At 32.3% G+C, this 14,262-nt stretch overlaps 1 protein-coding gene across 5 annotated transcripts in view; it reads right to left on the reverse strand.

Annotated features, from left to right (window-relative positions):
• VPS13C (vacuolar protein sorting 13 homolog C) overlaps positions 1 to 14,262 on the reverse strand; it is a 170,645-nt gene that overhangs the window by 72,903 nt on the left and 83,480 nt on the right. For all 5 annotated transcript variants that reach the window (XR_013370400.1, XR_013370399.1, XM_077881332.1 and 2 more), the window contains 9 exons: positions 13,064 to 13,172; positions 9,399 to 9,535; positions 6,871 to 7,027; positions 6,238 to 6,317; positions 5,637 to 5,696; positions 4,853 to 5,018; positions 3,165 to 3,281; positions 1,754 to 1,857; positions 552 to 719 (listed from right to left, as the gene is read on the reverse strand). Coding sequence is in view for 3 of the 5 variants with exons in the window: in XM_077881332.1 (XP_077737458.1) it covers positions 552 to 719; positions 1,754 to 1,857; positions 3,165 to 3,281; positions 4,853 to 5,018; positions 5,637 to 5,696; positions 6,238 to 6,317; positions 6,871 to 7,027; positions 9,399 to 9,535; positions 13,064 to 13,172 (1,098 nt within the window). In the remaining 2 variants the exon portion in view is untranslated. The remainder of the gene's footprint in view (positions 1 to 551; positions 720 to 1,753; positions 1,858 to 3,164; positions 3,282 to 4,852; positions 5,019 to 5,636; positions 5,697 to 6,237; positions 6,318 to 6,870; positions 7,028 to 9,398; positions 9,536 to 13,063; positions 13,173 to 14,262) is intronic.

The raw sequence follows: 14,262 nt of genomic DNA on the forward strand, positions 1-14,262 counted from the left end.
TATATATGGAGAGTGTAAGTCTAGACAGACACACTCTGAGATACTAACAACCATCACCTCTGATTGTTTAGGTAGAAATCCATAACTTATAACCCTTGAATAACAGCCCTGCTAAGAGGCATAAACAGATAAAAACTCTTCAGCCCATAGCATTTACATGGAAATAATTAGAAGAAAATAACTATATGGCTTTGTTGATCAATTATAATTAAAACCCATAAAATCCAATATTAGTCCTTCATAAAAATATTCTTTTAGCTAAATATCTTTAAGGGTATTTGATAAAACAACACTGAAAATACCTAAATTAAAACACAAAAAAAGTACTTTTAAATTATGTAACAATGGAAATGTGAAAGAATGGTAACAAAGATAACAAAAAATCATCTGGTTATCCATCATGTAAAGGATTTCCTTCACTATAATATTCTGTTCAGCATCTAGGTGTTTAGCACACAGCCCTATTAGTAAATATTTTGACTAAGTTCAAATGTATAGGCAAAGATATTTAGGTCTCAATGAGAAATAAATACATTTAAAAATAAACTTACCAAAAGAGACATGAAGAATTTATGAACATAAACAATTTGGATACAACCCACTTTTAGGCTAAGTTTCCCATCCACTTTAGACATATCAGCATAGGCCTTTCCTTCTGTAGCATCTGGATAAAGAGTCATTTGGAACCTAAAGACTTCATCTCCCAAAATAGAGACAGCCTAAAATTATTAAATTAACTGGTTATTACATCAAAAGAGCTACACTATATCAAAAGAGCTGAAATATAAATAAGTTTCCTAATTAAAAATCCTTAACATATGAAGAAGCACTATTTAAATTCAACCTTCAATAAATTGTTAAAAACACTTTGCTCACAAAACTTTTTCCTATTTCTACAAAAAAAGTTTTAATTAATGGAAATATCAGTCACTTAATTGGTCAGATATAACTTACAAATCATACAGCCTATACACAATGTAAAAGCACATAATAGCCATATTCATATCCAATCCCTAACAAACTGCCTGACACATTACTATTAATGAATATACAACGAACAAATGAATAAAGGCATCTCAACCAAAAATCAAAACAAAATTTCAATATGGAAATTATTTTTCATTTGAAACATTTTCTGATGTTATTTTTTTGGTTTCTATTAATCTGTACATTCCTAGCTAAAACCAATGTGGACCTTGCCATGTATGTTTTCTTCTAGGAGTACTACGGCTTCCAGTCTTAGATTCTACAAAGCTATGGTAATCAAAACAGTATGGTATTGGCATTAAAAGAGACACATAGATCAATGGAACAGACTAGAAGGCCCCAAAATAAACCCATGTACACATGATCAATTAATTTTCAACAAAGGAGGCAAGACTACACAACGAGGAAAGACAATATTTTCAATAAATGTGTTGGACAGCTACATGCCAAAGAGTATAATTATCAACAAAACAGGACAGCTATATATAAAAGCATAAACTTGGACCACTGTCTTTATGCCATATAACAAATTTAATTCAAAATGAATGAAATACTTGAATCTCTGCCTCTCCCACCCATCTCAATATGGCCCTTTTATCTTTTGTTGTGAAGGTGCTATTCATCTAGTTTTCAAGACTTTTTCAGAGAAAATTATGCCACTTGTCTCTGTAGAATTATTATGGCTGTGGGGGGAGGTGAGTTCAAGACCTTCCTACCCTGCCATCTCGAACAGCCTCATCTTCCTGAAACCTGTTTTTTTAAGTACCTTTTTGTGAATGGACAGCAAATCAACATTCGTAATTACTATATCCTTAAGTCTGGCAAACATGTCAGTCTGCTTTGGCTTCACAGAAATAGAGGCATCCATTCCTATGGGAAACATAACATTTACAAACTTTTCATCCAACCCAAGTGACCCAATTTAGTGGTATTTTATCAAGTTAAAAAAATACACTACCAAGATAAAGAATGAATAAAATTACTCTTACACATACTAAAGGTATCAACTTCTATGTATGAGATGCCGAATAAAGGTTACAATATCTTTAAGTGCTACAGGTATTTCATACATAAAAGTTGTGGAAATTTTAAAGACAAACAAAACCAAATTTCAAAGAGAATTAATCACAGGTTTTCAAACAAATATCCTGTGCACTAGCAAGATCACAAGTAGTCACAGAGGAAGACACACAGTATTTCTTAACAAGCACTTATTATGAAAACTAATGCTCTGATAACTAAGCATAAATGAATATAATTTGATGAATAAATATTCATTCTACAATAAAGTGTATCTAAAATATAATCTTTCCCTCCAAAAAATTTTGGTTATTCCCATAATTTCTAAAAGCATAATGATTTTTAAAACCACTCCTTAGTAAAAGAGAATGCCTATAGCTAAGACCCAGTAATAAGTTCAACCTATTACTATGCCATCCATGAAAGAGATACTTAGTAATAACTGTTAATAATACTTACTTTTTAACCTTTTTTTCAAGTGCTTACTATGTACCAATCTCTTTTTCTAAGTATATGTAAATGTGTATATAATCCTAAAAATAATTATTATAACTATCACAACAATCCCATAATAATTATTATAATTATCTCCATTTTACAGAAGGGGAACTAAGATACAGAAAAGTTAATTAATTTTCTCAAGGTCAGCTAATAAGTGTTAGAGCCAAAACTTGAATCTTGGCAGTCTGGTTCAAGAACCCATGGTATAATATGAACCTATTCTTTCATCAAGCTGATGATGGGTAGGTAATGCTTACAAAATTTCCTTTAGGTACTTCTATTTTGATTCTATATGTACAAAAGACAAGGGAAATAAAGATAGTAACATTTTCTTTATTTAGTGAGGAGTTGTGATATTAATTTATCAGTTTAAATTAAGGTTATATTATTCTGAAAATATAAAAGGAACATAAGCAATGAAGCCTTAGATTTATTCTAAAATTTGAAAAATATGTAAGAAATGTTTCATGTCAGCTGTGAATCCTAACAAATCCATGTCCAACATTTCAAAGTACATCTTTGAAAAGTTTCTGCAAGTCTTCAATATAAGTAAACAAAATGATGACTCATATGAAACCTAACATACACAAGCTCACTCTTCCTTGAGGTCTATGTAAAGAAACAGAAATACCTATGCCAAGGAAATCATTACTTACCACGTATTCTAATATCTGCAATGTTACACTTCTGATCACAGACAAAGACATTAAATGCATTTAATTCAGCTATGACCTTTAAATCAAACACATCATCTTGAGAAGTACTGCTAGATACTGAAAAATAACAGAAACCTTGAGATTAGCAAAGTGCAAAGATGGTATAACAGACTAAATAATGTAAAATTCACAAAAAGTACATTTTGAACTATGAAGAATCAAAAAGACTTCCGTTAAGATAACATAAAATTAATATGGATTTTACTCAATTTTAAAATGCCAATCAGAAACGAGTCTATTCCCCTCCAACTTAAGAATAAAAGCAACCTTTAATAGAACCTTGAAATTACAATTTGCTAGATGGAAACTTTCCTATAATTTTTCTTCTGGGAAAAAAGGTTTAGGTCTATGAGGCATAAATATAAAGAGCTAAAGATTAAAAAATACAAAAAAAAGTATGTGTATTGTCTATAAGAATCACGATCAAATGGATTCCATTAATCTAACTTTGGTCCAGGTCTTGATTGATAAATTCAGGATATATTTTTCTAGAGATATGTCTTGATGAGGGAAACATTCCTTTTCCTATAATACTGTAAAAAAGCACAGGACATCAGTCCTTAATCACTAAGGTGATAACAGCGATTTTTTTCCCCTAAGATATAAATCAAACCATAAAAACTATAATCAAACCATTAAAATCAACTAGAGAGCACAATTGGAAGACTGTTTCTCTGGATTAATAACTTTTGTAGTTTATTGTGAACTTAAACATTGCTCTTTAATTTATCCAATTGTATGTGCACATGTATGTATATATGTATGTTATATAAAGAAGTATTTCCACAGATATTAATATAACAAGTACACAACAATAAAACTCTTTAGTTTATAGCAAAAGTATTGCTCTGACACCTTGTTAAAAAATTCTCATCCTTACATCAGATTTAATATTACTAAAGCTTTATGCTTTAAAGATGTCAGTAATACAGATGTCACTCAAAATACGTAAGGGTCTAAAAATTAAATTACTAGTTTTAGATATTCAAATCACGTCATATGAAAGAAAAATAATTTAGATGATATATGGCTTGAAAACAGGTGCATGTTCACTCAGGATAACATCATATCTAACTCATAGCACAAGCCATATGCTTAAGGAACATATGCCCATAACTTTATGTGATTTAAACTCAATTTTGGTTAGAAACTAAAATGATTGTAAAAAAAAAAAAAAAAAAAAAAGAAACTAAAATGAGTCTGTCTCTTCCATGATATTCTTCTTCCTTTTGTGCCCTACAAAACACTTATGTGACTGACAGAAATGGGCCTTTGTACTATGCATGACTGTATTCATATTTTAATTTCTTCTGTTCTCACTTGCACTGAAGTGAAGGCTGCAGAGACATCAATACAAAGTACCTACGTACAACTTTATTTTATGTAAAGGATAGACAGTGAAATAAAATACAAATAGATGATTAATATTAAAATTTCTTTTAAATCTCTCACAAAATTATCCTGTCCCTACCGCAGAGGTAAAATTTGCTTACTTTTGAAATTCAATCTGTCAGAGCAGCTATAATATTAAGATGCTAAATATTTGTCTTAGCTTGAAAATATAAGTTATCATATGATTATTAAAAATTCAGACAGAAAGTATTAGACCATGACTCAAAAGTTAATACCAGCTTTGACAACGATATTTCTGGACTCCCCCACAAGTGGTTTCAGCTCAGATGATTCCTTTTCCAAAGAGGAAGGTTCAGAAGATGGAACAGCAGATGATAAGAAATCCATGAAGGATAGTAAAGCTTCCAAATGAAGTACTAAGTCTAAGGATGAAAATGAAACCTAAGATAATAAACAATTAGAGAGGCAGATTTCAGATATGGTGACATTTTTATGTTATATGGTGACATATACTTATTTGTATATGTTGAAGAACAGTTCATTTACGAAAATATCAATTAAGGTTTTTTTTTTTTTAAGAAAGAACTCACTATTAATCACTGGTTAATGTCAATCAGACAATAAACTGACAGTCTGCCCCCACTCATGCTCAACTGTTATTCAGACCTTAACTGGTGGGTTTTAAGGAAAGATACAGTAAGTAATATAGGGCCTTAGATCAATAACATTTCAGATGCATCCAGGACAGACTATATAAACTCAAATATATCGTAAACTATATCTGTACTGAGCCATACTTTTAGCCTTGTCCTTAATTTTATTCTAACCCTAAAGCCAATATGTAATTCAAATGTTTAATGCTACCATCAATACTAGGCCAAACAATCATGTATAAAATTCCCTTTAAAAGTATATTAATTGTTGGTGAGGGTGCATGGAAAGATGGCTACAAAGCTAGATGTAATCATTAACAGTGCCTTATAGTGAATTAGAAAATACTTACCTCTACTCATTAACTCCACTATGATACTGCCTTATGGTGAATTAGAAAATACTTACCTTCAGTCTCTGTTTGGTATTGTCATGAATGGTTGTAAATTCTGGTCCATCACTGTCTGCCTAGAAATAGTGGAAGATTAAACCATGGGGTTGAAAATAACTAAGAACTCACACATTGAAAAAATATATATACAAATATATACTTATATAGATATATACACATGTGCCTACATATATACACACACATCTATATGTACATACACATGCTCTACTTTTCAAGGATGATATGAAAACACTAAAAACATATTTCTTAATGGCAAAGAGGCATGTGCCAAAAATCCTGAAGCATTTTCACACTCTATAGAAGCAAAAACTAAAATTCTTTATCCTATGTAGGAATAAATGCTAAAGGTAAGGGAAAATGCCAGCATATATAGATTATGATAAATTTGCTTCAGATTACCACAAAACTTTGTACATACTCACTTATTCAATATAAGGGTTAGTTCAAAAGATTATTGTTGGATGCTTGCTAATTCACTGTAATCAATGAGCTTTAGAATGAAAAATTATAGGGAGGAAAATTGAAATATGAAATATGGGAGAATTACACAACTTCATATATTCAAATATTAAAGAATCCTAGAAGGAAACCAGGTACCTTTGTCAGTGACATTTTTAGCAGCGGCTCCTCAGTTACATTAGAAGAGTTAATAATGTGAAGCGGCTCTCCTACAGAGTCTAAAAATAAAAAACACAGGGCCACTCCAGTAAGTCTTTCAGACATTTCAAATGTATTTTTAAACAGAATTTTAAGGCTTATATATCATACCTCAATAAAAGTGGCTTTGAAAAAAAAAAACTCCATAAAAATTTTTGAAAAAAACCCAGTACCAGTCAATTATAACTTTTGTTAATATTTACACTACTGGTATTATTCATTTGAACAAATCAGAAAGAATATATTGAAGAAAAAAGCTATAAAATAAACTAAGGATTATTCTCAAGATGTTTGCTTTAAAGTTAGCCCCTAGAGTTCCTATAACTTTAAACATCCATAACAATTTTAAAAGTTGGCTTGATACACAATAAAAAGTGTATTCAGATATATTCTTACTTTATGGTAACTATATAGAAAATAAATTTTTAAATATCAAATTCCTTTTTATCAACATAAGAAATTTAATTAACTAAATAATTATGGTAACATTAATAAATGTACTTACTACTGACAAAAAGGTATAGACCATGTCTCTAACATGAATAATTTACACAGACTATACTTCACACTTACCACTGAACTCAAAGCATCGCATACTAATTTTTTTTAAATAAGCTTTAGCAGTCAGGTCATAGGGTTTAACTTTAGCTTCCATTCCAAGCTGCAGGACATTCAGTTCATGTAAAGGCCTTCCTTTCTTTTCTGCTTTTTTCATCAAAGTAATCACAACCTAGAAAAGGCCCCAGTATTATCACATACAATTCCACTAATATATCATGAAGGTAAGTCAACAATTTCATAGCCATTCAGACTGATATAATAAAAAAAATTCACATAATGTAAAGATGTGTACTACTATTTGTGCCTAGAAAATTGCCTAGTGTTATTTACTTTGGAAAATACACTTACTTGTTGGGACTTCTGAAACACTGCCAGTGTATTCTAGTGATCCTTAATGTAAGATTTAAAAAAACAAAGAAAGTAGTTCTGCCTAATTCTCAGAAGTTCTAGTCTGATGGATGGCCTTTCATCTGGAAATCTATTTGATAAATGGTCAATTTTTATACTAATCCTAAGGCAAGCTTTCTCAAGCTTGATACCATTGACATTTTGGACTGGATAATTTTTTGTAGTGAGGGAGTAGATCTGTGCATTTTAAGATGTTTAGTGGTAACAGTGGTCTCTCACACTGGTTGTCAGCAGTTCCCTCTCCTCAGATGGTGACAACCAAAAATGTCTTAAGATAGTGTCACATACTGGCTTGGGGGAATGCAAATTTGCCTCCCCTGCTTTCCATGTCCTCAGGGAATGGAACTATAATAGTATTTATTATAAATGACATTAAAAACAGCTTATGGGTTTTCTATGCATACTTGTTAATGAAGCTCATTTGCAAATAGAATGATTCATCTATCATTGTTTCAATTATTAAAGCTTATCTGCAATAACTCTAATATTAACCACAAAAACATTAAAGTGTTAAGGTGAAAGAAATTAGTTGAAAAGCATATATTTCAGATAAGAAAAGTAGAACTCACTTGTTTTAAAGTTTATTATTTTTAACTTAGAGGAAGAACATGATCTCTACTATAATCATGAAGGGAGGGCAGCCAGGGTGGCTTAGCAGTTTAGCGCCACCTTAAGTCCAGGGCCTGATCCTGGGGACCTGGGATCGAGTCCCGCATCGGGCTTCCTGCATGGAGCCTGCTTCTCCCTCTGCCTGTGTCTCTGCCTGCCTCTTTCCCTCTCTCTCTCACTGTGTCTCTCATGAATAAATAAATGAAATCTTTAAAATATATATATATATATATATTTTTTAAATATATATATATATATAATGATGAAGGGATTTTGCAAGAAAGTTCTTGCAAGTCCCTGGGTCTACTACATTTTCTCATCTACTCACCCAGCTCCTTTCCTGATCTCCTTTTCTCAGACTCTACTTATATTCCTTAAAAGCTCATCTCAAATGTCACTTCCTCCAAAAAATGTTCCCTGACACTCTCATCCTGCTTAGATGCCCCCTGCTTACTATTATAGCCACAATGTCCTCAGACACTTTTGTAATGGGAGCACTTACAAAAATTTTAATTGTTTTCTTGTTCAGAGTTTCTGCCTTTTTTTTTTTTTTAATTTTTTATTTATTTATGATAGTCACAGAGAGAGAGAGAGGCGCAGAGACACAGGCAGAGGGAGAAGCAGGCTCCATGCACCGGGAGCCCAACGTGGGATTCGATCCCGGGTCTCCAGGATCGCGCCCTGGGCCAAAGGCAGGCGCCAAACCGCTGCGCCACCCAGGGATCCCCAGAGTTTCTGCCTTTTAACTCTATCCTCAGCACTTAGCACATGCAATGGATATTTGAATGTGCAAATACAGACAAGGAAAATCCACTTACTCTTTCCTCAAGACTCTGCAGACGGAAAGCAGATAGTGGTAATAGAACATATTTCTTTTTTTTTTTTTTTTAAAGATTTTATTTATTTATTCATGATAGTCACACACAGAGAGAGAGGCAGAGACACAGGCAGAGGGAGAAGCAGGCTCCATGCACCGGGAGCCCGACGTGGGATTCGATCCCGGGTCTCCAGGATCACGCCCTGGGCCAAAGGCAGGCGCCAAACCGCTGCGCCACCCAGGGATCCCTAGAACATATTTCTTAACGGAAAAGAGATGTGCCAAATATATCATATATATTTGCATGTATATTATATATGATAATATAACATTTTAAAAATATAGACATATTTTTACATGTTTTATTCTAATAAGGGTTTCTAAAATTTACAAAGGATTTCTGTCACTACTTCCCTTTCCTAACTTTCTAATATGAAATCCAAAGCAAGCTACATCCCTAAAATCATCTGAAAAGCATGTTACAGGACAAGTTACCATGTTCTCTATGAAATAGTATATACCCCAAATATAACTCATCTTTCATAAACTCTCAAATTTACTACAAATTGTATTGCTACATACAAATTATAAATAGCCTACATTGAGATTTTTTTTCATACATATCAATAATCCACAAATTTTAGGAGAGGTGATTTCAAATATCTATTATTTATTCACTTTACAGAAATAGATGACAATTATATACCTCTTTGATTTCAAAATTCAGCAGCACATTAATAATGTCTACAGATCTCATTTCTTCCACTCCAGCTGTTGAAGTACCATGGGAAGCATGTACATCTTGTTTTGCTGTAGAAATTTCAAGCGGTCCTTTAATTTCACCTAAAGATGTTAAAAAGAAATTCTTTCATTTCCATCCACACATTTTTTTTCCACAAATACTCATTGAGGACATGTATGAGTATTCTGGACCTGTGTAAACTCTGAAAATCCACAAATTAGTAACACGTAGCTCCAGCCCTTAGAAAGCTTATGGTTTAATAGAAGAGATATAAACATTTAAAATACAAAGAGAAGATGCAGACTACACCTGGTCACATTAAATGGACAAATGTTAATAGACTATAGAAAACTGTAGAAAATACAGAACATAAAATGGTTATGGGGAGGTCAAGAAAGGTTTAATAAGAGAGTTATCATTCAGGTAGAGCTTAAGGACCTCCTCATACAGAGAAGACATCCAAGAATAAGATATTTTGGAAAATCATAGCACATCATGATAGGTTTTGGAAACAGAACAGAGTTTGCTATGATTAAATCATGAGGAGGATAACAAGAGTTAAGGCTAGAAAAGAAATAAAATGGGAGGGATGCTTACAACCTCTCATGCCATACAAAAAAGCAAAAGTAAAGCTGTATGAAACTGATACTGTGCTGAAATTCACATACCCTGAAATGCAATAAAATTGCTTTGTAAATTGTAATACACAAAACTAATAATAGTTATCATATGCCCAGTGCTTACTTCTGTGCTAGTCACTATGCTATATATGGATTGTCTCATTTCATCCTTATATCAACCCTTCAAGATAGAAACTTTACTATCTTCATTTCAGATGAGCAAATTGAGGTTCAGACAGTCAGGATGTTGCCCAACATCACAGAGATAGCAAATAATAGAGTCCAAACTCATCAGTCCCATGACAGCCTGTACTGCCAACTAACCCTCAATTTCATTACATTAGTTATCAATACTATTGCAGTGAATGTTATCTATGATCACTAACACAAGAATATTATACCATAAACCATACCAGAAAACCATATGGAAAACCACTGTTGTCAATTATTAACTCTGATAAAGAAATACATAGGGTGAGGTTTCTTAGCTATCACCTTATTCCAGTACTGTTCCAAAGCGTGATCCAGGGGAAATAACTCTAGCAAATATTTTGCTTTTACAAAATAATTCCTGAAATAGGTAAGGAGTTATTTAATAAGAAATAAAAAGCATTAATCACTTTCAAAAATGATAAATTGAAATTCATTACAATTAACTAATTCTATTGATAAAAGAGCCATTAAAAGAATGAAAAGCAAATCACAGATAGGGATAGGATATTTCTATGCCAATATCAGCACATAGACATGTAACACACTAAACCAAGAAGGGCTCATATACAGAATGAATGAAGAACTCCAATATATCACTAAGAAAGAAAACTCAATGAAAATAATAGTCAATAGACTTGAGTAGTCATGTCATAAAAAAAGATATCCAAATGGTCAGTAATGAGTATGATCCAAATGGTCATATGAAAAGGTTTCAGTTTCATTAATAATCAGGGAAAAAATAAGAACCATAGAAATCCCACTGTGTATCAGAAAGGATAGCTAAATTTAAAAATATTGACAATACCAAGGACTAGTGATAACATGAAACAATGGGATGCCCGGGTAGCTTAGAGGTTGAATTTCTGCCTTTGGTTCGGGGCATGGTCCCAGGTCCTGGGATCGAGTCCCACAACGGGCTAGATGACAAAGAACCTACTTCTCCCTCTGCCTGTCTCTGACTCTCTCTATGTCTCTTATGAATAAATAAATAAAACCTTATTTTAAAAAGAGAGAAAATGTGAAACAACTCTCATACATTGCTGGTAAATTGGTACAATTGGTATAATCATTCAGAAAATCGTTTGGTGTATGAGCCTAACATGTAAGGCCTACCTATACAACCAAAAGAAGACAGTATATATGTGTAACAAAAGACATGTTCATATTCATAGCAACTTTATTCAAGACAGTCAAAAAATGGAAACAGTCCAAATGCTTTCTATCAAAGGTAGAATTGATAAAATAATATTAATGCATTCACATGATGAATATGAGCAGGATTAAAAGAACTACTGCTACACATAAACAACATGGAGGAATTGCACAAACGAAATAATGACTGGAAAAAAAAAAGGAAAACCAAAGAATAAATTCTGTATGACTCCATTTTTGTAAAATTCAAGAATGGGCAAAACTGATCTACCCGTGGTATTAAAAATTAGGAAGACCATTAATTCTGGTGGATTGAAGGGTAGGGTGGGTGTTTGGTACTGATTAGGAAGAGGCACAGAAAAGGCCTTCTGAAAAAAAAAAAAAAAAGAAGAAGAGGCCTTCTGGGACAAGCTGAAAATGTTTTATATATTAACCATGGTGATTAACAGCTACATGGTATAGCTATACATAAAAATTCACTGAATTGTACACTTAAGATTTGTGTTTTTTACTATTTGTGCTTCGTAATAAGAGTTTTTAAAAAAGGTTTTTTAAATAATAAAAATACAGTAAGATACCATTTTTCACTTAGCATTTATTTAGCAAAAATTTTAATACAGAAAGATGAACTGGTGGGAGTGCAAAAATAGTACACATTCTAAGGGAAGCAATTGGTAAGATGTGCCAAAAATGTTCAATTAAATTAATTAAATTCATTAACTTAACATATATTAAGTTAATAATACCCTTCAATCAAATAGCTCTAGTATTCCCCCACAGATATCATGCACTTATAAAACTGTATGGACAAGGATATTCAGGCAATGTGGTAAAAGACTTTTAAAACCATCTGGAATGTCAATGAACACAGACTTGCTAAATAAATTATAATACTTCAAGACAATTTAATATCAGGTAGCCATTAGAAAGAATAGACAGATCTGTACATAGTATATTTATAGAGAATGAACACCAAAATAAACTGTTATTTAAATGAAAAAAGCAAAGTGCAGAAATACACACACACACACATTTATAGGATAGTACCATTTTTTTGAAAATATGATTATATATGTCTGTGCATATAATATATATATAGAAAACAGTTTATAAAATTAAGTCTGGTAGTTACTTTGCCTTTAAATTAAAAAGCCATTGCAACTAATAATTTAAATTCTCTGAATTTTTATGGCAGGACAATTTTTCAGTATTTTCTTTGCTAAGGCGTAATTTATCAAATGTTTCAACTCTTAAGGATATTTTACTACAAAACCTAATTTAGAAATCAGATTAAGTATGTTACCATAGCTTACTGCCAACTTTGAATACTTTCATTTGTATACATGCAAATTCAATAATTATTTCAAGAATCCACCAGATTTAAAAAGCTTCTTTATGGTTCTCCTAACTTATGCAACTTAGAAAAAGTTCTGAACCTGTAACTGACTGTTGACATAACTAAGAGTCCATCAGCCCTTACTACAGTTTTATTTGATATTTATTCAACAAATAACATCTTTGATTTCATGGGAACACAAATCACAATTTATAAATATATATTTGTTAATTTTATAGTCTGTCGCCCCTACTAAATTATAAAATAAGTGGATATGTGTATTATGCCACCTACTGTCAGTCTCTCACCTGTCTTTTGTACTCCTGGTTTCATTTTATTTATGTCTTCAGGAGCCTCACCGAGATTTTCTGCTAGTATTCTAAATAAAAGATTAAGATCTTCTTGATTCAGATTAACCTGTAAAATATCATTAAAAGACAAAGATTCTTCATTTTAAAATGTAAATTTTAATAGAGAAAATAAATTTCTATTTATAAGACATAAAAGAAAGAATAACCTTAACACAATGACTGAAAAATTATATATTCACTACACAATTATTTCACTACTTATTTCATTTTTAAATTTTTCTAAGATAATAAAATGTTTGGAGAAAAAATGTGATTTATAAGTCAGTATTAGTTTCATCTACTTTATAAATCATAGTGAAAGATAATAATCAAAGAAATCAGATCTAAAAAAAGTGACAAACTCAGAAAAAAACAAAAATTCTACATTTTTAAAAATAATACCACCAATGAAATAAAAAGGCTATCTTCAATATAAAAAATAAGCTTTTCCCTCAATGCTATAGAGGTACTTAGATATCCCTAAAAGTATGGGTATATAACATATAGAATGAGATATAATATGCTAATATATAACTTACACATAGATCTCTGCTATTGCGTACATATAGCAAATTTAAAGTTAAGTATGGAAGTGCTTGGGTGGCTCAGTCAGTTGAGCATCTGCGTTGGGCTCGGGTCATGATCCCGGGGTCCTGAGTCCTACATCTTGGGCTCCCTGCTCAGTGGGAAGCCTACTTCTCCCTCTCCCTCTGCTGCTAACCCTGCTTGTGCTCTCACATGCTCTCTTTCTGTCAAATAAATAAAACCTTTAAAAAAAAAAGTTAAATAATGGAGAGGGGTCCAAGACGGTGGCATAAGAAGATGCTGAATTTGCCTCCAATGTACACACTAAATATACTACTACATATGGGTCATTTTTCCCTGAGAAAGACATGAATCCTGATAAACTGCTCTTCAAAACAAAAGATAAAAGGACCACAATGAGATGAGTTGGAGAGGAAGAGACAGACATGGTCTCCCAAAAAAGCTTACCCCCAGAGATCCTTCTCTCTTCGTCACACAAAAGAGAAGGATCTCACCAGACAGGTTCTTCTCAGGGAGAAGTGAGGAGTTGGTGGTCCTCATGGGGTACCCGTGCCCTGGGATTTGTACCACAGCGAGGAGCCCCTAGAATGTCTGGCTTGGAAGAGCAATAG

Source organism: Canis aureus, chromosome 32 (assembly GCF_053574225.1).
Source record: "Canis aureus isolate CA01 chromosome 32, VMU_Caureus_v.1.0, whole genome shotgun sequence".
Taxonomy (NCBI): Eukaryota; Metazoa; Chordata; class Mammalia; order Carnivora; family Canidae; genus Canis; species Canis aureus.